Source organism: Pogonomyrmex barbatus, unplaced genomic scaffold (assembly GCF_055798465.1).
Source record: "Pogonomyrmex barbatus isolate J1 unplaced genomic scaffold, ASM5579846v1 scaffold1, whole genome shotgun sequence".
NCBI classification, from domain to species: Eukaryota; Metazoa; Arthropoda; class Insecta; order Hymenoptera; family Formicidae; genus Pogonomyrmex; species Pogonomyrmex barbatus.
In genome coordinates, this window is record NW_028297098.1 from 17,888,647 (window position 1) to 17,915,482 (window position 26,836).

At 37.0% G+C, this 26,836-nt stretch overlaps 1 protein-coding gene across 1 annotated transcript in view; it reads right to left on the reverse strand.

Moving 5' to 3' along the window:
- Positions 1-1,889: 1,889 nt before the first annotated feature.
- Positions 1,890-26,836, reverse strand: part of LOC105425315 (uncharacterized) — a 37,809-nt gene continuing 12,862 nt past the window's right edge. The window contains exon 2 of the mRNA XM_011636030.2: positions 1,890-6,283. Within this exon, the coding sequence (XP_011634332.1) occupies positions 4,421-6,283 (1,863 nt within the window). The 3' untranslated portion in view covers positions 1,890-4,420. The remainder of the gene's footprint in view (positions 6,284-26,836) is intronic.

Here is a 26,836-nt window from a genome sequence, read left to right on the forward strand (position 1 = left end):
AGAATAAAAAAACATTAAATGAGATTTTTCTAATGAAATAATGACGAATGAAATATAGGGATGATTTAATTTCGAGACCTCTGCTAATATTTCTGCTAATATCTTAAAGATAAATCTACAAAATTAATCGAGATAAAAAAAGTCGAAATCTTGACGATTTCGTTTAATTTTGTATAATAATTTAGAGACCTATATACTTCTGAGAGATATATTTATTGGATTCTTGATAGATATCTAAAAATTATTTTAAATTTTTCATTGCGAATTCTTATAGACTATAAAAAAGATTTTCTTTTGTATACATATATATATATATATATGTGTGTGTGTGTGTGTGTGTGTGTGTGTGTGTGTGTGTGCATACATGTTTACGCAGTTTTTTTCTATCAATTTATTTTTCTACAAAATTAAAAATTTCTTCAAGAGTAGGAAAATATACTGATCATAATTCCGGTAGAGATCGTTACTCGGAACATGTCAGCGAAACGTTGTCAGCGATCGCTGAAGTATCGAGATACAAGCGAGCATATCCAGAGAAGAAAATTGCCTGGCCTTCAAGGACGTTCATTACTCCCCAAACGCACAAGTATCTCGTGAGAATCTCTTGTCTGGCGCCATCATAATGAAGAACGATCAGTGTCATCATACATGAGTATTTGAACTTTTTTTGTTTTCGCCGCGGGCGAAAATTTAATAACGAAATTAAGATCGACTAAAAAACATTTGGATAGAATATATAATTTATGATATATATATGTATATATATGTGTGTGTGTGTGTGTGTGTGTGTGTGTGTGTGTGTGTGTGTGTGTGTGTGTGTGTGTGTGTGTGTGTGTATTTTAATGATTCAGAGAATTGATGAAATGATTCATATCTTAATAACTATCGAATTTATGACTGAAACAACAAAGTTGCTTAACTGCAATTTTTAAAAAGATTTTTAAAAGACCAAGATGTAAACTTAATTTTTTTTTTATTCAGAATTAATCAAGTCAATTTCTTAAATATTTGAAAAATTTAGAATTTTAACACAATAAAAGTTATTTTGAGATAGATTACATCTATGCAATACATCTATCCATTTAAGATGATTTATAATTAACTTTCTTAAAATTTTATTATCTGAAGTTATTGACTTTTTTACTTTTTACTTTTTACTTTTTTGATCTTTTTAATAATTAAAATTAATCTGTAAGATCTTTTCTTTAATTATAAAAAAGCAGACTTGTAATGAAAATTACTGCAAAGAATCATTGAACTGTCAATATATTTTTTTATTGAAAGCATCTCGACAGGAGCTATTATTAATGTCGTCCCGCCTTCAGGTTCGTTCGAACATTGATTACAGTGTTATTATTGCGTGATTTATACGAGAAGTATTATTAGTGCGATCATTAGATTGTAAAAAGAGAATCATGAGCCGCGATATTTACAAAAAGCAGAAGCCCTTGATATTTTTTTATTATCCTTAGGCTCCCTATCAATTCAATCGAGTTTCCGCGTTTAAACAGCTACTTAATTAATTACTATAATCTTATGCATTAAACGCATTAATAACTCTAAACCTACCTTTAGTAAAATAACATGTATTTTACAAGATTAATTTAATCAGTTATTTTGAACACTGTTATACTTTGAACATATTTGTCTTTTATAGATTAATGTAACTATATTACAATTCCTGCATTTCGGTTTGATGATTTCGGTTGTAAACTATTTTTAAAATTTTCTTTAAAATTTGTCTGTCCAATAAATATATATATATATATATATATATATATATATATACACATACTTATATAACATTAAAATGTAATTAATAAAAATATGTTAAAATTGAGTTTATTAGAAAAAAGTTAAAATTATGTTAATAAATTGCTTAGGATCAGGTCATAATAATCGGAATGTTTTGTTTATGGCAATGGATTTATTACAAAGTTGCTGTTGAAAAATGACGATGGCTTGCACAGCGTTACATAGTACTTTTATAGTAAATATCTAGAATGCATGCCTTATACGAGAGAGAGTTCTTATAGATATCATCTGTAACATATTGAAATATTTTAGAAATGTACATACGAGAGAATACAGTAGAATAAAATCAAGACTTTTATAGTCTACATAGAATGTGAGCAATACGCGAGTAGATATCTGTAGACAGCCCAGAGACTAACCGCCGCCGCTTTCATCTTCATTTTTGCTGTATTTCGTCGATCAACTCGAAACTTACCTTCCCGTAATCGCTCCTTTATACGAAAAGCAAATACGATTTTGGAATATTCCATATATATTTCTCGCGAAGTTTCACGAAGTGTTACTCGCGCTTAGGATATGAATGTGCTCGCTCGATATTGCGTGGCGAGAGGAACTATCTCAAAGGAGTGAGGTAATGTGAAAGAATGAGCTAGTTGTAATTGCTAAATAAAATAATTGACGCTGCGAAGAAAAAACAAGTCTTCTCGCTGATTGAGATATTTCCTTTATCAGCCTTAAAATCTAGGGAACTTATAGAGCTAGGATACGCGTAGAGACGCTGCCGCGACAAGTCGGTCCGTCCATCGCAACTGCGGGGCCCGCTAATTAATTTAGGGGCTGTCGATTATTTTCGAATGGGGGCCCTGGCAGTTGCAACTTCTTCATCTACTTCTTCATCGCAGAAGCGTGACCGCGATAAAAGCGCACAAAGGGGACTCTCAGTCAATGATTTCGGGAGCTGTCAACATTAGAACATTCAGATGCGGTTCATTCATCCGTGATAACGTATCTCGTGATAAAAAATTTTGTTTAAATATTATTAAAGTACAAGGCAATTAAATAAATCTGAATCGTATTGTATACGTAAATTTTTTTTAGGTTAAAAGCGTTAAAAGAAAATTCCAAATGTTCCAGCGTTAACTATAGCGAATAATTTGTTAAATCCCCTTCGGCGATTAAATTAATCTGATCTCAATACAGATCTCATGACACTAATAACATTTTTTCGATATATAAAAAAAGACTTACTATATTATTATTGTGTCATTGAGATTGATCGATCGATCGATCTCTGATTTTTATTTCCAAAAAGTTGACAGAAAGATCAGCGATATACGGAAAAATATGAGGAATTATTTTTGTGTTAAACACAAGTTCTTTTGCGTGTTAAAACATTTCTAGCCAAGATATTTATTGCAACTAAAATATTTGGGATCCAAGTCTCCGTGAATCTGATTTGAAATTTTCTTAGCAGAGATCAAAGATCAGAGATCAGGGATCGAGGGTCTGTCGCGAGTACATTCTCAAGTCGGAGGATTTCGAGTGTACAAAGGTGGGTATAGAATTTCATTTAATATGAGATATTTAGTTGCAAAGACACGTATGGATATTGCGCATATGGGACTTATTGTCAGTGTAAGCTTAAAATCAATCTAGAGCTGCGCATCGGATCGCATCGGACATCTCTTCAACATTTTGAATTCCGTCGAGCACGATTTTCATAATCCATTATATTTTACCTTATAACTATAATAGCGACAGATATAAATTTCTTATTGTGTCCTCAGACAAAGATAAATGCCATTTGAAATTTGCAAAAATTACTAATTACTTTTACATTGTCAATATTATATTAAAAATCGTCCAAGCCGATACGTGTTGTGCACGTAGGCGCTAGTTTTTACGCATCGAGATACATTTTTAGTGGCTCGCAAGTAGTCGTGTTCTCACTTCAAAGGTTCTTAAGAATAGCTCGTAAGAAAAACGTTCGACAACCACTTTGATCGGTTACCACAGTCGTCAAAGGCCATCGAGTAGCACTGCACACAAAAGTTCGTACTTTCGCTGCCAAAAGAGTAACTTTCATCTGTCATCTGTTTCGCAATGACTGAGCATCGAGATTTGACTTTCGTGCGTTGGTTCCGGTCGACCTTTCGATTCTCGGACTGCCTTAGTCGCGCAGGTCGCCTTAGTCGAATGAGCTTTTCCTTAGATCCTAAATTGCATCGTCCTTAAAATTAATTGTTGAGGCAGTTGAGTTGGCAAGAGCAAAAGAATCAGTCGTGTATTCGTGTCATCGACAACGTCGCCGAAGCCATCGAAGAGATTCACAACTTGCCGACTTGCTGTTATCGCGCGATTGATTTCTTCCTGAAGAAAAAAAAAAATAATAGTTGTTTCCATAATATCGCCATGGATTTTTGATATCGTTGGCTATATTAAAAATCAGTCTGTTGTCTAGGAGATGATTACAATGGAAATATCGCTTAAATAATGCAACAGATCATAATTGTAACAGAATTATTTTTCTATTTTTAAAATAAGCAACGCTATAAATGGAGAAATTGGTCCAGCAACGTTGCGCGACTTTTTCGCTGTCTTCAGTATCGGCGACGATTCGTCGATTCGTCTTTCTTCCTGTCACTTTTCTTCATTATCGCGGTGCTCACAAAGCGAGGAACTTCATCAAGGCGTCGTAAATGAGCTGAGGATTGATAGTACCATCGGCAGTATATCTGACGCCACGTAACGAACCGTCATCATGACTGACGACGCCGTACTCGCCCACGATAAAGCCATCCGGCGTCCTCTCCTCAACTCTGTACTTCCTATAGTTCCTGCCCTCCACGACGTAGCCGACCTTATGACCATCCTCGACCTCGGATGCACCTGGAGTTTCTTCCGTGACGACTAATTGCGGCCCGTGAACGTTGCCATTGCTACCGACGCTGACTGATTCGTCGATCTCGTAATTCTGCTCATCGGGTTCACCACTTTGTTGCTGACGATCGATTGGAAGACCTTCAGAATCATACACCTTGCTGGGTTCGCTGTACACTTTAGCCGGTTGCGAGTAAACTTTGGCCGGTTCCGAATAAATTTTAGCCGGTTCCGAGTAGATCTTGGATGGTTCGGAGTAGATCTTTTCCGGCTCGCCGTAGACTTTAGCGGGCTCGCTGTAAACCTTCGCGGGTTCGCTATAGACTTTGGCTGGTTCGCTGTAAACCTTGGCTGGCTCGCTGTACACTTTAGCCGGTTCTCCATACACACGCTCGGGTTCGCCATACACCTTTGCCGGTTCACTATATATCTTGGCTGGCTCGTTGTAGGTACGAGGTTTGTACGTCTTCGACGACTGGCTGTACGTCTTCGGGCCTGACCGATTGTAGAGTGACGTGTCATAGTGACGTCCCATCTTGCGTCCTTGAAGCCGATCCGACATCTCCGGCAATTCCTCATTCAACTCCCGTCGTTCCGAGTTTTCTATGGATAGCTCGTAATTCTCCCCCGTCGGTAGAGTGATCGCGTCGACGTCGATGATCCGCGTTGCTTCATTGACTTCGTCCTGGTGATTCTTCGCGAGCGCGGGTATCTGTTGAATTCGCGGTGTCATGGTTACATGGCGACCGCGCCAGTTTGTGTTCGGCGAGTCTTCTTCAACGGAGAATTCGCTTCTGTTTGACTCAGAAACGATATTACTGAGCTCCTCGGTAACAAATCGAACGGATGGCGCTGGTGTTGTCATTGTAGTCGTCGTGGTTGTAGTCGTTGTTGTCGTTGTCATAGACGACGGCATTGGCGATCTGTTGATATCTCTTGAAGTGCTTTTAATTGGTTCTCTAGTCGATTGCTTAGTGAACTCTCTGTTCGTCGCGGATTCTAAACTCGGTGGTCGCGTAACCACCGCGGCATCAGCGTTGTCATAATGTTCGACACGCACTTTGTATGGTGTGGCCTCGACCGTGGACGTGACGCTGACGCCGATCACCTTCTGTCGACTGACACCTTTGCCGATAGCAACGGATTCATTGGTCTCGTTTGACCTCGAGATCGTCCTATCTTGATAGGTCGACGGTGGTGCGCTCGTCATCGTCGTCGTTGCTGCGCTCGAAGATGCCAGACGTGTCGAGCTTATGCCGCCTGGCGTGCTCAGATCATCGATCAACGACGCTAGATTTTGCTGCCGGTTCTCCAATGTTTTTTGATTTATGGGATAAAAACGGACGACCTCCTCACGGCCGTTCGTCTGCGGCCTCGACACCGAAATCGGCCGGCCACCATTCGGATTCCGAGATATTCGATAGATCGACGCCTCGTGTTGGTGCGTCTCGGCGGTGACGCTGTCGGCCACCGATGTCGACGCCGCGTGTTGATTACCCCGCGGTCGGAAACCCCTGCGTCGTGGTGGAGGCGTCGCCATAGCACCGTTTATGAAGACCGATAGGAATTCGGTACCGGCAAGTATGTCGTTTTTCCTCGCTGGAGCGCCATACGCCTCCTCCCAAACTAATGCCGCCTGAAGCAGTACCTGAAAAATCACACAATCATTTAGTATGCAATTTCGTTCGCAGAAAGATATTTACTTCATAATAAAATAAAAAATATATTTATTTTGTTTTATAAAGAGAATAGTGAATATAATTTCAAAATAGAATATAGTCTTGAAAAAATTTTATTTCTATCAAAATTTATTTACGGACTACTTTTTTCAGTAACCATTTTATCACTCAATTTTGATATTAAATATATTAGAATTTAAAAGTAAATGCTTGTTCCAATGAATCTGAAATCTGCAGAAAAATTAGGTTTACATTTTAGGAAACTTTGTTAATTTATATTTTTCTATTATAGTATAGATTCTATTTATATTTTAATATTAAAAAAAAAATAATTTTAATTCTTAATAAAAGTATTTTAATAAACAGTAGTTTATTACCAAATATTTTCATTTTATGATTAAATAAAATTTATATTGAGATCTTAGGTTGTGCTGCGATGGAAGCAATGATAATAAAGAGAGTGAAAAACTTATTAAATGTTCAATTTATATTAGTTGAACATATAAATAAATAAATAAAGACATGCAAATGAAGTCGTATCGTCACCCAAATTATCGTAACATCAATTCAAGTAAAGAGTCCGAGTGTAACATTTACAGGATATAACATTTCTTGTGTCTTTTGTGGCGTCGTTAAATACACATAATCATCGAACAAGCTCGCGAATACTTTGTTCCCTTCGCCTCCCACTCGAAAGAAGAAGAACAAAATATGAACAACAGTGCGATCATGTCGGCTTCGCATCGAATCCGCGCCGAGGGCCGATAAACCGCTTTTACGCGTTCAACATTTTGTACAGATGAAGGACATAGGCAGGTGTGCATCCACGCGATTTATAAATTATCCCGATGCGATCGCTCGTAAAGTCCTCCAAAGGCAGCCATTCTCCCAATGAAAATTCTCGTAGATTTTTATGGCGAACTCGTCGCGAACATGTCTCGGTACATTACTTCCTGTTCTTCTTGAATCTTGCTGATTGAAATTTTTGAACGGTTGTACAGAGAGCATAATTACACGAGGAATGAAACAAGAAAATTTGTTTTATATTCACACATTTAAAGTTGAAATAATAAAATCTACAAATTTCCCAATAATTCTACATAATCAGGATCAGGATTTTGATCTAGATCGTATTAGAAATATCTTCAAAAATATTTAGAAATAATTAAAATATATTCCTATTTACTATTTTAATTATCTCTAAATATCATTTTACATAAATGTATTTACGCGTATTATTTAAATAAATGCTTCTAAATCTTGAAGGACTATTCATAGCACATTCTACATTCGCGCTATTTATGTACCAGTTGCGTTCAGTGGCTTTCAGATCCGCGCATAAATTACGCCCAGAGGACGCAGGTAATTATCATCCATTCTGATTTTTAGTCACTAGCTTATCGATCGCGTTCTTAATCGATTTCCTCTCACTATTCGCCATAGATTTAACATCTATATAACGAGATACGTGGCTATTGCGAGTGTAATGAGATACCTGCATGCTCGAGTTCTTTGTAACCGCGACCTTGACGAGTCGCGCAGGGTAAGGAGCCACCGTCACGAATATACAATATTTATGCGGTAGCCGACGATTTATCAGGATCCCTGCTTTTCTGCTCCGTAAAGATCCGCGCACGGGGGAGCGAGATTATCGCTCAAATGTAGCAGTCCCGTGTCTAATAGTGCCGGAACCATTACGCGACTGGGACGCGCATTTGCACACAATGGCAAGCGTTGCCACCGATACGGCGATCGACGGAAAAGAAGCAGAATCGACGCGCAGGTGAGAATCTCGAAAGAAAACGAGCATGTCGTTTGTGCGTGTGAGAATCCTGGCGATATTCACCAGAAAAAAATGAACGCTCTTCTTTCTCATTATCTGTTTTTGTGAGAGCTGCATTTGTTGCCTTTGGAGTCAGAGTTAAGGAATTTCGTGATTATTTACGCGAACCTTGGAATAATTTTAACGCTTTTTTATTCGCCATTAGTGGTATTCGTATCTGAAATACTCGTATGTGTTATATCTATACATTTTGATAGCGATCATTAAAGAAACTACGTGACTTTAATCGTGCGAACTTGAACGATGAGTTTCGCTCAAGAATGCAAATGCGGAAACAACGATGTTGATGTTTCGTAATTTCCCGGAGGCTGTGATCATCTGCCAAAAAATATGATTATTCCTGAAAAGAAATCGACTTTTGACGAGCCGATAAAATTTGCAAAGTAGGAAAAATTCGGAGAATCTCCCGAAAGAATGTTTCTCGAATGCTGCGGGATACGGGAGGGAGCGAGTCACTCGACTCTCGACGACCGTAATGAGCCGTATAACATTGTGAACGTTAAGGCGTACTCGATGGCCATCCCGATGGCAATTAGGCGTACGTGCTTCTCACATGCCGGGGAATCTCCGCATCCAGGAGATAGCGACCGCCGCCGGCGCGCGCGAACATAAACGCTTAATTTATCTCTTATTACGCGATTGCCCAGCGACATGCACGGGAGAAAGGAGGCATAGGCAGGAACCATGGGCGCCGCAAAGGATATGCGAGATGTACGCGCATCACGTTTCATACGATAAAGAATATGTCTAAAAAGTAAATATTTTTCTAAAAAGAAATTTTATAAAATATTAAAAAAAATATAATTTAAAAAAATATGAAGAATATAATACATATAGAATATAACACATAAATGATGTATATAAATTGTATAATAAATAATTATAAAAAATAATAAAATTGTATAAAAACATAAGAAATATAAAATTATGAAGAAAAAAGTCATATTTAACAGTTTATATCGAGAATTGAAAACAGATGAGAATAAGAAAGTTTGAAGCGTATTCTTAGAAGTCTTGATGATGCCCATGGATTCTCCTGTAATCCTGACGGTCACGAGTTCAGATAAGCACGGGCATGTTTTGGGAACGTTAAGGCCAACGTGTCAGAAATTATTTTAATTTGTTTCTGAGCAAATTAACGAAAATAGTTTTTCGAACATGTTTTAACTTCCATTAGTTATCAGTGTATTCGACATGCGCAAGCACATGTGTCTCGCGATGCGCGTTTAATGGTGGTATTATGCGATACCATAGCGCAATGGCTGCACGATAAAGAGAAAAAAAAATATATTTTTCTTCTCGCACAAAATTTCTTATGCGGGCCATAGCGTTGTAATATCTGCGCGAATTTAAAGATTGCGAATATAAAAGTGTCCGGACCTCCCGAGTTTGATTTTATTGCCTGTCTTGCTGTTGCGTTATAGCGCATCGTGTTTCGTTCGTTGCAAGACGCCGTAGATTTTTGCGATTCTGAGAAGATCGTCCTCGCCATGATCCAAATGATGATTCGTCCAGGATGGTTAAAATTAAGCACATTGGTATGCGATAATTGTCCAGAAGATTGCTCGGTTATTTTATTTTATTATTTAATTTTTAAAAATTTCATTATTTGTAGTTCAAACGCAAAAAATTATGTCATTGAAAGACAACTTTTATCAAACATATAATGAACAATTTCTGTGATATGTCATTTGTACAAAAAAGTTTATAACTTAAGTACGTTAATATTTGTACTATCATATTTTTTTCATATTCATCAAAGTTAACTATTCTTATGTTCAAACTTCTGTATTGTTCAATTATGAAAATGACTATTTCATTTACAATCCATGCAAAACGAAAGTATATGAAATCGCTACTGATTATGCTGCACAAGAAACGAAACTGTAGAGCAAAGAGTAGGATATAACTGACAGAAGATTGGCAGGGGAGGTCTACAGCGTGGGTGTATACATAGCTACTTTATGATGCATGCAACAATGTATTATTTTCACTCGACTTCATCGTCGACACTTTTCACTTAAACAAATTTTAATATCACTAATACAGGATAATGACTGATAACAAAATTTCAGGAAAAATACGATAAAAATCAAATTTTTACTCCAAGCCAAAAGTTGAATGTTCATGACACCAACGTTACCACACTTCATGTCTTTCATGATTTAATTTATTAACGATGCTGCTTTGGCAATTATTTTGTAGCGATTTACAGCGTATTTGCAGGATTTTATCCTCGCTTTTATTACTTATCGTGTCCCCGCGATTGCGAAACAGAAGGTAAAGAAAAGGAGAGGAGAGGAGGGAGGAGCGGAGGAGGACTAAGAGTTACTCTGAATACAGAGGCTGAGATCCGCAAACCGGTACCACAAGTATATATCATGCTCTTGCATCGATGACGGGAAATGCGCTCGTGTGTCCCGAGAATAGACGCGCTGTTTCTGCTCGTTATTATACGAACATGTGTTAAGGCTGAATAAAACCATATCGGGAATCATATCTCAAGCTTTAGGATTATCTAATGTATGAATGTCAATATATTTTTTATACATTAAAAATTTAAATTACATGCTTTCTATCTTTTTTTCAAAATATTGTAAATTAAAACTATTAAAACTGCCGTTACAATTAAAATAACTAGAGTATTTTCATATATTAGTTTAATAATTTTAATAAGTTTCTTGTATTTTGGCATATACAACGTATCAAAATATAAGAATATTGATGAGCTTATTTACATAAAATACTTGATACCAATGCTTATACTTTATTTAAAATACTTGTATTATATACAAAATATTTGAGAGAATTCTATCCAGATCTCAATTTTCTTGAACCGATACATGTAAATATCTGCTGTTATAAAAAAATTTAATCCATAGGCGACGTGTTAAACGACCATTTGATCGCGACGGTCCTTTTTACTGGAGATTAATATCTCGCCTCCTCGGGATGATTATCGATATCAAACAACGCGGATATGCGGATTCGATGTTTGCTCGATACTGTGTATCGGAATTAATCATGTTTTCGGCTCGTGTGTCTTCTCATAAATCGACGCTAGCGCGCGCCATGACGCGCGCGCGCGTGTGTGTGTGTGTGTGCGTGTGCGTGTGTGTGTATACTCGCGCATAGATATTGCAAATATACGTGGGATTAATATCGACCGATTTATAAAGTAACCGACCGATTTATAAAGTAACAAGATGTTAAAAGGCTCGCGCCGGGACTGGCCGGTAGGCCGAATAGAATGGTGGTTTCCTGTTGAAAGGAGAACACGTACTGTCGTGCAGACACCTCAGCTTGAGGTCATCGGCGTGACGGTGTCGAGTCATTTCACGAGTACGTACTTGGTCGCGCATGCACGCATGCACGCACGTATGTACGTTTCTTTGTTTTTACGAGTGCATCATAATCGATATAACCCACGCGACAGCGTCGTTTATTAAATGAAAGAGCGATCACCGCCGCTCGTGTTACGACGCTTAATACGTGATGATTGATGACTTTTTAGCGCGGTCAAATTAGACACGTTGCCACAGTGCATTCTTATACTATGGCACGAGATATTTTTTATTTATTTACATTTTCTTTCCTTCTGTCATATGTGTTTTCGGAGATACGTTTATTACTGATGTGCAAGAAATTTATCACGAGACGCGTCAAGGCCTGTAATTAATTATACGCAGCACGGGATTGTTTTTATTGTGATTAACGAATTCTTCTCTTTTTTTTTTTTTTTTTCCGAAGATTGGTCTGACCACGATAAATTGTGCTAATATATTTGTACGAGCGCGATATATCGATGTGAGCGGCATCGGGAATAATTTATTTCATCCGCTGACATATCGAACGATTCCTTCGTACGCTAACAAAGTCGTCATTTCGTTTATATTGATTATACTTCGCAATTCCATTTATCATATAAATGCGTTATATCTTCACGCGAGTTGTTTGAGAAATCACGCGTTTACTCTCGATCGTAGATATTGAAAATTAAATTAAGGAAAATGGCGAGTCATTACGAGTTTATCTATGAGCTACGAGGAATTGAGAATTGGAAGATTAAGATTGTAAATGGATAACAAGCTCGAGAATGTCATTTCTCGATTGGTTACAAAACAAAATTCTGATTTATGATTGAAAAATCAAAGTGTCTAATATTAGAAATTACATAATGTTTATTTAAGACTTTTAGCACCGTTAGAAAAAAGATTTCATGCATTCTGATCATCAACAATCTTGATGTATCATATCGCGAATCGCTTGTAATTCTCTTCGCAAACATGATGTATAAACGGCCTCCGGGCGATCATAATTCTCTTTTTCGATCGGAACCAATTAAAGTCAAGACGCCCAGAGCGTTTTCTTCGGAGGTGAATGTACTTGGATCAAAGCCAATAAGGTACACGATTGTGATCTATATTCCGATGTTCGCACGAAATCGACAATGCAGCGATAAACCGATTAATAAGCAGGAATTCGCGTGGGTACCACGAAGCGACAAAGAGCATGACAATGTCTCGGGCAGACGGATTTATCCGATGAGTTTATAAACAATATGCAGGTGCGGCTCGTCTTAAAAGACGATCCCATCATCGCGCAAGAATCACATCATTTGTGAACAGGCGCGAGGTGGTGGGCGCGAATCGAGTTAATACCCTCGCCCTCGTTTTCACATTTTGTCGCACGTCCCTTCGGATAGCCATGCATCCCATTTTCGTTTCAGATAAGAAATAAGAAGTTTCTCTTCAATACTTAATGAGTGTATGTAATATACTCCACTTTTTCCGTGCTCTTTTCAGACTCTTTTAGATAAATCAGAGGCTGAGAATTAAAACGAATCAAGTAACGCGTGGCTCATAATTAAGATCTATTTTAAGCGTGAAGTCATATCTCAGATAGATCTTACAAATGAAGGATCTGATTTATTGTAGTTATAAACACTTTTGACTGTACACTGCCTAATACGGCGTATAATCATTATCTTAATCTGTAAAAAATAATAATTTCATGTTCCTCTTAATAAACTCAGAACACCGCGAAGGTAAACGAGGTAAAGTGCATATCATGCGGCACAAAAGGATGCGACATTCGTTCTTAACCGGTTGCTATTTTTCGGAAATCATCTCGCATGTATCCGGTTCTTCGTGACGTGACAATGTGAAGCACGTGATCGAAGAATCAAGTAGGTATATGAAGTAAATGACAGACATATCAGGTTCTAAGGAATCTGCAAAAGAAACTGATCAAGGTTGCGGCTGACTATGGTAAGCGAGTGTATAAGTCTTAAAATTTAAAATGTAATGCAGGTATAAAAAAATATAGATATCTTCAATAATATAAATATCTTGGGCATTCTGATTTGGATCTATGTTGTAGCTAAGAGAATTTCAAAAAATTTCTATGCAAATCTTTATCGTTAGAAAGCATCAATACAAATTCATCATTTGTTGTTATTTATTAATAATTCAATACACAGTTTGTCACATTGATAATTGATAAGCCTTAAAATTAATATTAAACTTATTTTAAATTAATTTAGTTATACACACTTCAAGTTTAATTAAAATTAAATTATTTAAATTTACAATAATTTTTTTAACAAATTAATTAGATTAAATTTATCGTTAAGATGATTATATGTTTTAATTTTTTCAATTTATATATTGTCATTATATTATGCATTTTTATAAAGACTTAATATTTTCTATTCTTTCTTTCTCTTAATATTTTCTGTTCTTTCTTTCTCTTCAAGTCTTTAAATATTATTTTCTGAGAAATATCTTAATAAAATATATCTATTTTATCATCTAAAATTATTCTTGCTTTATTTCGATTCTATATTTAAGCTCTATATTAAGCATATTGTTTCACATAACTCTTTATGTTTAATAGATAAATGTAAAATAATTTTTAAATTCCAAGGTCATAATCTTAGAATTATATTTTAATAGAATTATATTTGTGACGCAACTGTTGCGTCACAAATATATCTTCGTAATAACATGAAACGTACTCGATGTTCTCACGCTTCTTACGTTTACAGTTTTCTTACAGTTAAATTCGTAAATTATGACGCGAGAAGTGCATAGCGAACCGCTATTCTATCGATCCGTAGGAGTCAAGATAACGCGAGGAACTGAAACTATCCGTAACTTATGTTTACGGCACATTACTTATGCAAATATAAGTCCTATTTGCAACGAGCGTATCAGGACATGTCATAGATTTCTATGCGTTTCGTTCGATATTGAGGTGCGGAGTACAGCATGTAAGGTACAAGTATGTCATGATTGTAAAATTTTGCTCGGATCTTAAAAATTTAAACAGACAGTTTCGATAAAGACGCGAAAAAATATATATAATCGGGAAAACTCCTTAAAACCCGTTAACCCATACGTATTTGATTAATCATAAAGAGTATGTGAATGCAAAATTTATTATTATATACGCTGGAACACATGATGTAAAGTATATACATTCGCTGAGATTTGCGAATATAATTTGACAAATGTTCAATAAATTAAATATTTTAATAAAATATAAATATTTTAATCAAATTACATCAAATTTATGTTTCATCATTCCATTTATCGCATTTATTGGTTTTTTTTAATGTAATTAATCTTTTGCGAATTATATATAATTAATCTTTTCCTTATAATTTTATTTCAGATTGCTTTTTCCCTAAATCAACTTCCTCGTAAATTTTCATGATCGTGATTAATTTCAGAGATCGTGATAATGATTGAAGTTAATAACGTATTATTAAGCGATTTATTAATGTGATTAATACTTCGAGTCAATGGGATAAATGAAAGAAACGTGAGAATAAAAGTCTTGAGAACATTTCGTGATCTGAATATTTTTGGAATCTTATCTACATTATTTATCGCAGAGAACGTATTGTTTGTATTGTTAATGTAATTGTTTGACATATTTTTTATATTGAACATATCCTTCGATCAGTATCGGTAGCAGATTTATCGCGCATTCTATCGGCAAGACAGTCAAGGGTCAGTTTTCAATGTTCGTCGAGCGAAAGTTTAACTAGTCTGCGTACGTCGCGTACAATGCTTACACAATGAACACAGTGGCGTAATTTCGTACTCCGAGTCGCCATCGTATAAATACGCCCTCCCACACGCAGCTTCTAAATAATTTACGTAAGAGACGCGGGCGAGCGCGTTCGCGCGTTTTATAAACGCGACACGGCAAGCGACACTTAAAAGAAACCGCAAAATTTTTAAGCAAATTGTTATGCAAGTTCGAGAAAAGTTTCACATAAAATCAGCGATATATAATGCGTTTAGCGTTTACGAAATAGATTCCATAGAAATCACTTAATATTACCATTGAACGTTATTGCTAAATTAATAATAATTAGTAACTATATTTGAATATATCACACAAATAATATATAAATTTCTAGCGTTAATGAAATATTTATTTTTTGCGCAAAATAATATATAATAATAAATACTTTACGTTGTTAATCTATAATTTTTTTTTAAATAGAGTCTCTTTAATTCATTTTTTTATTTTGTAATTTTTTAATTTGTTTTTATTGTTTCATAATAAAAATGCTGAAATAAATTTTGATGGAAATCAATCGAGAAAATTCTATTGACATATTTACATGTTCCTTGACCACGCCTGGATCCAAATATCATAACAATTCTATTCTGAAAGCAGGTTACATAGGGCAGATAAAATCTCACGTTATTAAGAATCAAAGTGAAAACGCAATATGTTTTCGAAAACATTTACGTACAATCAGCATTGATCGCAAAGTTACAATATCACAGAGAGTGTAAATGTAAGAAAGTAACAGACACACGTACGAAAGTATTCGAGTCATTGAGTCGAATTGTGGCGCCTCGCCACATCAGATACATCATCCTAATGATTTCCTTGTGCGTGGGCGTCTGGATTCTCAAATGCAACGTTCGCGCAAAGTTCAACGATGAAACGAATATCATTGATGTCTGTGATGCGATAACACATCCGAGTCACATCAGAATCTTCGTGAGAATATTAAAGGAAGTTATTTTAAATTACCAGTTTCTCATGTACTCATGTATTAATTTTTATTTTACTTATAATATTTCTAAAAAAAAAATTTAACACGGAATGTTACATGTTATAAACTTGTATTTATCATGCAAATACGGTCATTTTTCAACATAAACATGATAAAAACACATCAGAGTGATTATTTCATTGTCTACTTACTGCATACAATCGTCCCTGCACTTTGTGTAATTATGTGGTTTTTTTATGGATTCGGTATTTAGCGGTAAAAACTTTTCGTTCTGGAGTTTGCATTATACCGTGCAAAAATTTGATAGAAATATTTTTTTTATTGTATAGAATGAAAATGCCAACTCGTTCGCAAATCAGTTTGCGGTAGGAATCATTGGAGTTACATTCTTTCGCGATCGATACAGAAGGCGTTGCCTCCGAAAGTGAAAGTTCGGAAATTACGGTCGATTACGTGAAAAAATTTGCTTTTTTTGCTCGGATGTGAAAAGAAGATTCCACTGATTTAAAACAGATAAAAATATACTTTGCATAACAATAACAGTCTTAAAACTTGAGATGATAATTTACGAAAAACTATATTTTGATTTTTTTGTTATATGAGTTATATGTTTTTTTGTTATAACGTTTCTTTCTCGTTCAAAACATATGTCATGAAATTTTCAGATAAACCGGAAGATTGTTAAATTTATATTTTTGGAAATTGGAATTTGGAATATTTCTTTGATCTCAAAATACGGAAATAATAAATATGCGATCCATAAAATATGACGAGATTTAATTAGTGACTCTTTATTTATAAATTTTTTCGTGAAAATTTAGCATTATTTTAACATAAATACATAAATTCTTAAAAGTAAATCTTGAATTGAGAATTATTTTCCATGGATAATATAATAAATCTCAAATATTCAGAAGCTTAATATAAGGCAATCAAAACATCTTATATTAGTAATGAGATATTAAATATAGATATATGTTATGTATACAAGAGAAGAAGAGAAGAAATTAAAGGAAGAGACTTTTATATTTTATTTACCTAGAAGGACAAACGTCATATATGGCACACGCGACAGTGGATTTATGCGCGCGTGTGTAAACAAAATCGGTTTAATAATTCGGCGCATAATTGAATAATAATATGAATTTGATAAAGAAAATCGCATTTATCACAATGACGGTGGAGGCGGAGGTGGCGTTTTCTTCTTCACATGCTTATGACAGGTTGATTACGTTGCATTATAGACTCATCAGGTAATTACTCGAGATACGATACTCGGTGTCTCGCTGAACGAAGCCGATAGAGGGTGGTTAATAAATCGTTCGCCTTCGATATCCGTAGCGGTGTAACTCTGGCAGGACGATATATGGTCTCAGCGGGAGACGTTATTATCGATGGTGCTTGCTTATAATGGTCGGCGAATGAAGCGATAAACGATTATTGTGCTGGCCGGCCGGCCGGCCGGTGCACAGGAATTGGCAAGTAGCCTGCCATCGGCCACAGCTTTTGTCGACTCTTCGTAACGTCGACGATGAAACGGCAATTATCGAACTAAACGGGAACGAGACGTATATAAATATACGGCCTGCGTGCAACCACGATAAAAAATGTAGCCAAAAATATAGTGTTTTATGGGTAAATATAACAATATTTTTCATGTAATAACGAAAACACAATATAATTTATATATAATAACAAGAAGATAAATATGTATTTGGTTCAGAGATTCAATAAGTATCATTCGAATTCTTGTTACAAGATTTGAAAGTGGGAAGACAGAATTTTTTTTTTTAATTTGATACATTGGTGACTCGAAGATTGTAATGCGATCCGATTTCGGAATGATTATGATAATGCGATACGCGCCTGTCACGATATCGCCGAATATTATTGAGAATTAGTTATTCCAAGTGTTTTATAAGTAGACAGCCCCGCTCGGAGCGATTTCTTCGCCGCGGCCTTGCGTGATTACGTCAGGAAAGCAGAGCAAGAAGAGGGACGTTTAGCCACCGACACGGTTGAAACGCGTTTCGCATACGAGCGGAGCGAGTGCGGCACGAGTGCGGTCGAAGGTAAGTATGATTGCGTTCGTGATCGTGAAAGGCTGTGCCATGATTATACCTAGAGAACAACCGAGAAACAAGCCTCAGCTGACTAATTTTTTAAACTGTACAGTAATCAGTTTAAAAAAAAAATTATTTAAGCGCACATTTTTATAAAATATTTTACTTCCGTTTCTACACACGCGCACACAATCGTTCCGCAAACAAAAAAAGAAATTTTATATTTGTCGCCCGCTTTTTTCATCAGGATATCATTCGTAAGTTGAGATTCTTCGAAAGGCGTCTTTGTCTTTCAATAAAAACCTTTCTATTTCTTTCTGTCGAATCCGTCACGAAGCATCATTTGCTGGTTACTTTAACCACATTTGGCGTGTCGAGTGTTCTTCTCTGTAAAAAAACTTCAAAAAGGCCGTGCAGGTAACGAAGAGAACAAAATGGGTTCCACCCATTACGTGACCATTGGCACGAAACTGCGTCTAGGGTATTTTAATGGTGGAAGAGTAACCCGTGTTTATCTCGTCGTTTTACGAGGTGTGAGGAATATCGCGAGTGTCGATTTTCAATCGGAATTTAATTGAGATGTGGGTACTCGGCATGTGTTCGCGCAAGGACACCGAAAGTTCTCTCCTCGACGAGAACAGGAGAGGAGAGAACGTCGCGCTCTCGTCGACGGCACCCTGCGGTCGCTCGAGGATCTTTAATATTTTTTCCTCTCCTGCTCCGTACTCTCGGCACTTTCGGCTCAAACAAAGTGAGGCTCACGGTTCGCGGTAGACAACGTGTCAGACGATCCCGACGTCGGAAGGACAGGCTCACACGATGAGAGAAGGATAATTTTGCCGGGTATTCTTATGCGGTCGCGGGCCGCAGGAACGTTTTAATAATCGTTCTCCGGGACATGAAGTAATCGTGCGGTGCGCGTGTCCCGAAAGAATTAATTAAACGGCCGGCTTAACAGAATTAAACGGCCGGCACATTAACGATCAATTATTACCGTCAGTCTTACTCTTTCCTCACTTTTATGCCCCGCTTAACAGAATCCAGTATGTGTTCATTGTGCGTTGCATTGCGACCGGCCTTCGCGACGTGGCACTAAAGACGCTGGGAGCGTAATCTATAACAGGATATCCGATTTTATTCGATTTTATCTAACGGTAGCTTGTATTTAAAACAAAAAAAAAAAATAGGTAACGTTTGTAAGTTACGCAACTATAAAGAAAATTATAACTTGGTCACGAATTATGGTTGTATGACATTAAACGTAGAGTAAATGTATAAAGAAAATTCTTCATGTGAGAGAGAGAGAGAGAGAGAGAGAGAGAGGGGGGGGAAGATGTTTAACATTTAATATAAAAGTTATATTTTTGTGAAATTTTTCCAAATAACAAAGAAATTTCAAATTCATCAAATCCACCAATAAAATACAAAGCAAGAAATTTAGTAGAATAATATTGAACATACATTTCTATTCTTGTTGATTCATATGAACTTATCTATTGTATCGTGCTATCACGACATACAACGTGATTTATGATGTAAGTACATTTCGATCAAACTTGCTGCCGTGGCTGGCGAGCAACATCTCTCACTACTGACGACCGATCATCGAAAACATCATATCGTAATACAACAATCGTGACATTTCGAATGTGGAACACGTACTTTTATTTAAGATTACGCAACGTCGAGATCTAGGCGGTCCTATAAATGCAAATATAAATTTTGGTGCCAATGCCACAACCGCTGGGTGCATTTTAAAACGCATTCAGAATTTACCGATATTCGACCGACAATCCGAGTTACGGTTCTTTTACGATTACACGACGCTTTTAATTTTGATATAACGGTTATGTTATTTTTTTTCATTGTCAACGTAGCCGCATAACAGATGAATCGTAACTTCAATCCAACACATGTCGCGCGGATTGTAAAAAAAAAAAACGCACGATCGTATCGTGTGGATCGACTCTGAATTTCGCGTGGTGCATCGCGATCGTTATTGCAGTTTCACGAGATATTTCTGCCGTCACATGGAAGATCAGGGATCTCCTCGAGGATTCACGAGCGTCGCGGCAGCTGCATCGCGCGAAGCTATGCGATGCAGCCTTGTCGACATCGTTGCGGTACATCGTGCCAATACTTTCGATGCGTTAATACTTTTCCATTTAGTTGCTAAATAATGATTGAACGAACTAAAGTAAAAGCAAATTTTTATCCGAGACGAAAAGGATTTTCAGAAATTTCTTTTATCAATATTCGTTCAAATTTTACATATAACGTTGTATCATGTTTTATTAAAAGCTTGTGTTTGAGAAAAGATTTCATAATTTCATGATAAAGTCTGATTACATCGAACGGTTTTTCGATATTAAGCTTGTCGTACTAAAATCTCATTATACGTTGAATTACACACGATAGACGTTGATTGAAAATTAAATAAAGCTTCGTTCTAAGTCCATTATAATAAGATCTCTCTAAGAGATATATATATATATAGTTAAGCTCTCATTGCGGCAACTTCGTCAAGATTTCAAGGTAATCCTGTCACATTAATAACTCATTTATTACAATAAAATCATTAATAACGACTGTACAATTTTATAATAATTTACACGTAATAATTGCCGTTTAGAAACCATTTCTAGGCGGCGCTCGTTTTAAAAAGAGGATTCGCGGACTGAAGACGCGTGCGGTCATGTGCGCGTATGAGAAATATAGGTCAAAATCATAGTTTTTCGACGTAACGGAGCGTCGTCTCGAGAGTTATTGCAAGTTATTGCTTATTGCTCGGCTGGATAGATAGAGAATAGGTCTCATCTAGGAGGTGGAGCATGGAGAGCCGCCAGCGCGCGCGGCTACGGCCTGGCATTTACTCACAGTTATGTGAAAGGCATATCTCGCCCGGTACTCCAACACCCAAGGTACTCCTACATAGTACGCACACTTGCACAATACACCTCGCCGTGCATTGCCGGTTTTATTGCGGCCGACCGATGCTCGTCTCAACGGCTAATAACCGTGCGGAAAAAAGATGTTACAATTAAGCGAGTATCGCGCCGTCGTGTGTCACATCGACACGAGTCGGATATATTAATCGCGCGTTTCCTTCGCGTTCGCCCAACCCACGAACCCGTCCCCGATGACACACGCCCGAATCGATGTCAAACGAGCGAATATGTTTTTTTTTTTTTGTTTTTTTTTTTTATGTAATACATTATCGGACTCGTTTGACTAGTGAAACAAGCAGAACTGGAAGGTAAAGTCTACTTTACTTGACACTCTGATAATTAGTGTCCTTACATAACGAGCGTAGCGATTAAATCTATAAGGCGGATACGTTCCACATCGCAAATCAGTGCATAACAAAAGTAGCTGTTAGTCTAATCGCCGTATTTCCGAAACGAGACAAAGGTATATAATTTACCGCCCATTCGCATCGCATTTTAAAACTGTCGCAGCGACATGCGTTGCCTTGGACGTGACTCCTTTTTCTCGGTTGACATTTTAATTAATGCAGATCGACGGCCCATGTCGCCGAGTGAAAGAAATCGTGATTGGTTGCGGTTTATCTCTCTCTTTCTTTCGCTCCGAGATACATATGTTCGCGGCGTAGCTCATCGCTCCGCAAAATAATCGCGATAACAGACGTAGCTCTCTCGTTAATTGTCCGTTGTAGTAACTCAATCGGGATGGGCGAGCATGGGCGGGACATAAATTACGGATATGTGTCTGGAAATTAAATTGCAAATGCCATCATGCACACCCATTTAATGAAAAAATTATGTACGGCTATGGAATCGCATAGTGGTTCACGACTGGTATCCGGCAGCGTGACAACCGTCTGTTATCATACAAATGAATAACTATGACTGTTATCTTATTGACTTTCTAGAAACTCATTGCGAGATAAAAACGATTAGAATAACGACGTTACAAAGGTGATTAAGATTTCAGATCCATAATTTATTCTTCGTATCTATTGTCTTATTATTAATCATCTTAATTCATTTTGCAACGTCATATCACAATACTCTCGAAGTTTACATAGCACATTCCTGCAGCATGTTTATACACGTGCGACAAATGATATGAAAATAGACATATCCATTTCAAAGCAAAAGCATTCCAAAATAAGAGTATTGAAAATAATAAAGTCGAGATAAGATTTTAAGATCGGAGTTGACGATGAATTTTTCGCACATGAATTTTTCAGGAAACCGTTCAACCTTCCTTTTTCTCCGATCTCTCGGAGAAATAATAATTAAGAAAAAAAAATAAACATTTCTTCGTTCATGATCAATCGGTAAGTGCCGCTCTCGAGGAGAATGTTTATTTTCGCATCATCCAGTCCCGCTCGTTGCCGCTCGTTGAATATCAGACAGTTGTAGCGATTACAGGTAGTAACGTTAAGTGGGCTAGAGGCGAAGTAGGTACCTGCGGTGATTCAATACACGAGGCTGCATGCAGCGGGCCTTAGGTCGCGGACCTTATCGGTACATTCGAGTAAGCGCGATTCCCATTCCCATTCGCAAGAAGATGCAAAATCTGAAGACGCTTCGCTTCGCGGAATTTTGTTTCCTCGTGCGTGGGAACTGACGTCGGTGCGTTTTATAAAAATACTAATCGAAGAATGCCGCGACAGAGATTAGCCCTTAACCTAAGAGGCTCTTTTAATATATAAAATAGGCTCTAAAATATCTATGCATTCGTACACCGCGTTCTTTTAGAAAATTGATAAAATTACAAGCAAATTGAATTAGATAACTGAGCAATTAATCTTAGTGGTACACTCATTGTGCGTAACTTAGTACGATTGGCTTCTTCTTTTTACGTTTACACACCGTCGCTCGTCTTTCATCGCAAATTTATTCCGGATTTAATTAATGAGATACGGATCATCGTAAAGTTTCATATTTTTTTCTCTCGTGCCGCGTTCTCGGCAACCATTATGTCACTTAAGCGTGACGAGTAACAGGTTATCGAGGTCTTTTTCTCTCTATTCCCGTGACAAATTACGCGAGATGTAAATTTATTAAAATGGTCTAAGGTATACGATTAAACGCGTCCGATGGACGGAGCGACCGATCACGCTGTTCGATAAGACTTTCGTCGTGCCGAATTTTTTTGATGACCGGTCCAGATTTCGGTGTGACTGATGAACAACATTCCACTATCTGGCGCATAATATATGTTGCTCTCTGCCTTTGGATGGCCGTGACACGAACGAACGAGTGCATAAATAAGGGTCAGTTCGTATTGTACCGTACGCAATGTACGGGACCCAATTTTCGGTATTTGAAAAACGACCCCGAAGAATTACGAGAATCAAAGTGTGCGAGGGTCGTCGTGTACACTTTTCATTAATCTCTTCAATAATACGGCCAGAAAAACATATTTCGAGGTAATCTCCGCGAGAAAAGAGATAATAAGACAACGACCGTTTTCTTTGTATTCTAAATTACATTAATTATGTACGTTTTTAGACGAGTTAAAGAATTTATATGTAGGTTTCACTTAAAATGTAATCTTGGCTTACGGCAGTGCGTAAGTTACTCTCAAAGTTGAATACACGGACATCAGCACGCGGGCGCACTTAGCCGAGCATCGATGGACACGTGCGAGAAAACGACGAGAATATATGTATATTGTATATATAACGGCATCCGTGCTCCAAGCGTTGCGTGCAGTCGTAAATCACGGGAAATACGAGATGACTTTAATGGCGACTGCGATTTTTATCCTCTGTGCGCTGCGTCTTTGCGCGAGGCAAAGAGGCGTAGAGGTGAAAAAAGTAATTTGCTGCACTCGAAGTGTCTAAAATATATATTCAAATATATATGCAGTTCTCTCTATCTGGCGCACGTGAGTGTGAACCGTTTACTCCAAAATCCGAACGAGTGCATTAAAACATCATTATGTATTTTGGCATGTTTAATTTCCGAAAGTTTGTCTCCTTGAAAAATTCTAAAAAAAGATTTATATTTATACGATTAAATTGTCGAATACATTGATCTTCGTAACGCGCGTTTTGAAAATCTGTCATCACAACGACCAGGTTTTTTTATTAAACTAGCCAGTACACCCTCGATTTCCCATAATTTATTTATTTTCTCATTATGTAAGAGATCAGTCATATATTTTGATGATATGTCATTGTAAGCACGACATGATCGTAAGATGCAAAAAATAGCAATTGTCAGAAAGTTAAGTTGCAACTTTACTGCAACAACCGGCCCTTTATGTCGTAACACATTGCACAATATTCTATATTTGTCAACCGTATCAAGCATTTTTTTTTGCAACAATATTTTTAATTATATCGCCGTTTATATCTTCAAAGAGATAACATGTTACGCGATACACCGGTAATATCTTCCCTTTTGCGAACTCGCCTGACAAATTCGCGGGCGATTTATGAACAATTAAACTGCTTAACAGAGATATAAAAATTTATTAAGGAAGCAAAAGGATATTTATATCGGATGATTACAATCCAACCCGTTTCATGAAAAGTAAAAGTTCACTTTTATACGAAAGCACGGAGCACTCGGACAGGATTTTCGTTCCGACAATGCTTTTTCGACGGTGCAAAGTACGTCGAGGTACGTCGTAAAGTCAAAAGGAATGCTGTTAAATATGGACCATGGGTGCCGTGAATTAATTTAATGACGTAAATGACATCTTACGACATCTTAAATCATTTTTTTTTATCTCGTAAACACACGTAGGGCCTAAAGAACGCGTTTGAACATACATACTTAAAATGTATGTTGTGCAAGGGCTCGATTTCCAAACCGATACAATTAAAGTATTAGTTCAACTATCAACACTACATACACAAAAAACCGTTTTATATTTTTCACATTAACGACATATATATACATTTCGAAATTTTTAATTATCAGTATTTTTTTATTTGATATTTAAATAGATTATCGAACTCTTTTCGTAAAAAAAATTATTCAATAATTTTGAATATACATAAATATCTTTCTATTTACTTTCTAAAAATTGCACCCACAAAAATAATTATTTATAGCAATCTGAATATATTAAAAATACAATAATGCACAATCACGAGGGAACGTCAGAGTGTCACGTGGAGTAGCGTGTAATAAGATAAACCTACTTATATATTTTCGATTTCGTAAAACTTTAAAAAAAAGATTTATTGCAGTAATCTTACAGACGTATATTAGTATAAATTATCATACATATTAAGGACGTGCAACGAGTACAAATACGCTTCGATAAGATACCGATCGGTGGTCGTGCAATTTATTCGTACTCGTTTATTTCGAGGGTTTTTAAAATACGACCACTCGCCCAATTAGAGCCCAAGTAACAAAACATTGTTACTCCTCTCCGCATTGTTCGCGTGTCTCGTCGAAAAGCACCCGCGTCGCGCGCTCTCGTCTCTCGCCGGAAGAGTTGGGCCCCATAAATCGCATCGTTCGTTGTTAGTCTGCCCCGGATGCGCACATATGGTAATAATGTATCTCGTAGGGACCATCGCGTGTCCGAACGCGCCGACATCCGGATCAAGGGTCACCAGCCGAGCGCGTTTTAAATGAACGAACCGAGAGCCTAATCATTCCTGATGACATCTCTGATTCGTTTCGCGGCGATTTCAAATGAATAATAGCGAATTCAAGCCGTTGTGCCTTATTGATCTAACTTGAATGTAAATGCGATGTGCAAATGTTTTAAATGCACGGCATACATTTTATTAAACAGTCCAAAGGGTATCGCGCCCAACTGTTTGTCAACTAAATCATGAAGATAATTTCTACTAATTCCGAAAAATTTTATTCTTCTCGAAATAGCTACGTCTGGTTTCTCTCTATATTTCTATGCTAAATATAGAAGAATACATGCATTAAATTCATACTTATAACGGTGTGTCTCTTTAACGGACGGAATTAAATAGGAGAAAAATGATGTATGCAGTCATCCCAGCAGTGTCATGATGACATCATCTGGTCGTTTCGATTCTAGATTCAGTAGCTGGATGATATTTAAATTACCTACTGACGATATTTAAACGCCACGTTATAAATCTGCTTGGCGCGTGTTTTTATGCCGCGATTCTTATTTACAGCCATAACGTGGAAACAAGAACAAGTCGCATTGACCTTCCCTATTATGCCGAAGCGTAACGAACGACATTAACTACGGATAGCGGCAAATTTCTCGAGTCCGCGACCGGCCGATGCCGCATTGTCGCCAATGAAGATATTTATAGCCGCGATCGAGCTGCACGATATTGTATTTTGAGAGATTATCACAGAGTGGTTAGGATATCACATAGTTCGACCGGTGTCAGTTACGATGTCTACACGTCTCAATGTGTGCGTTGCGTTGATATGGCCGAACATAAAAATTCTCTTCCCGCGTGGAGTCGTTCACGGGACAGAGACCCCGATTTGTGAAGGTCGTTCAATGCCGTTCGTATCGAGTAGCTCTACATAAGATTCCCCACCTTTCAGATTCTTGACTTCCCTAAGGAATACCAAACAGTTTGTTCGGGATGTATGGACGTCAATAAAATTTTCATCTCCACTTCTAA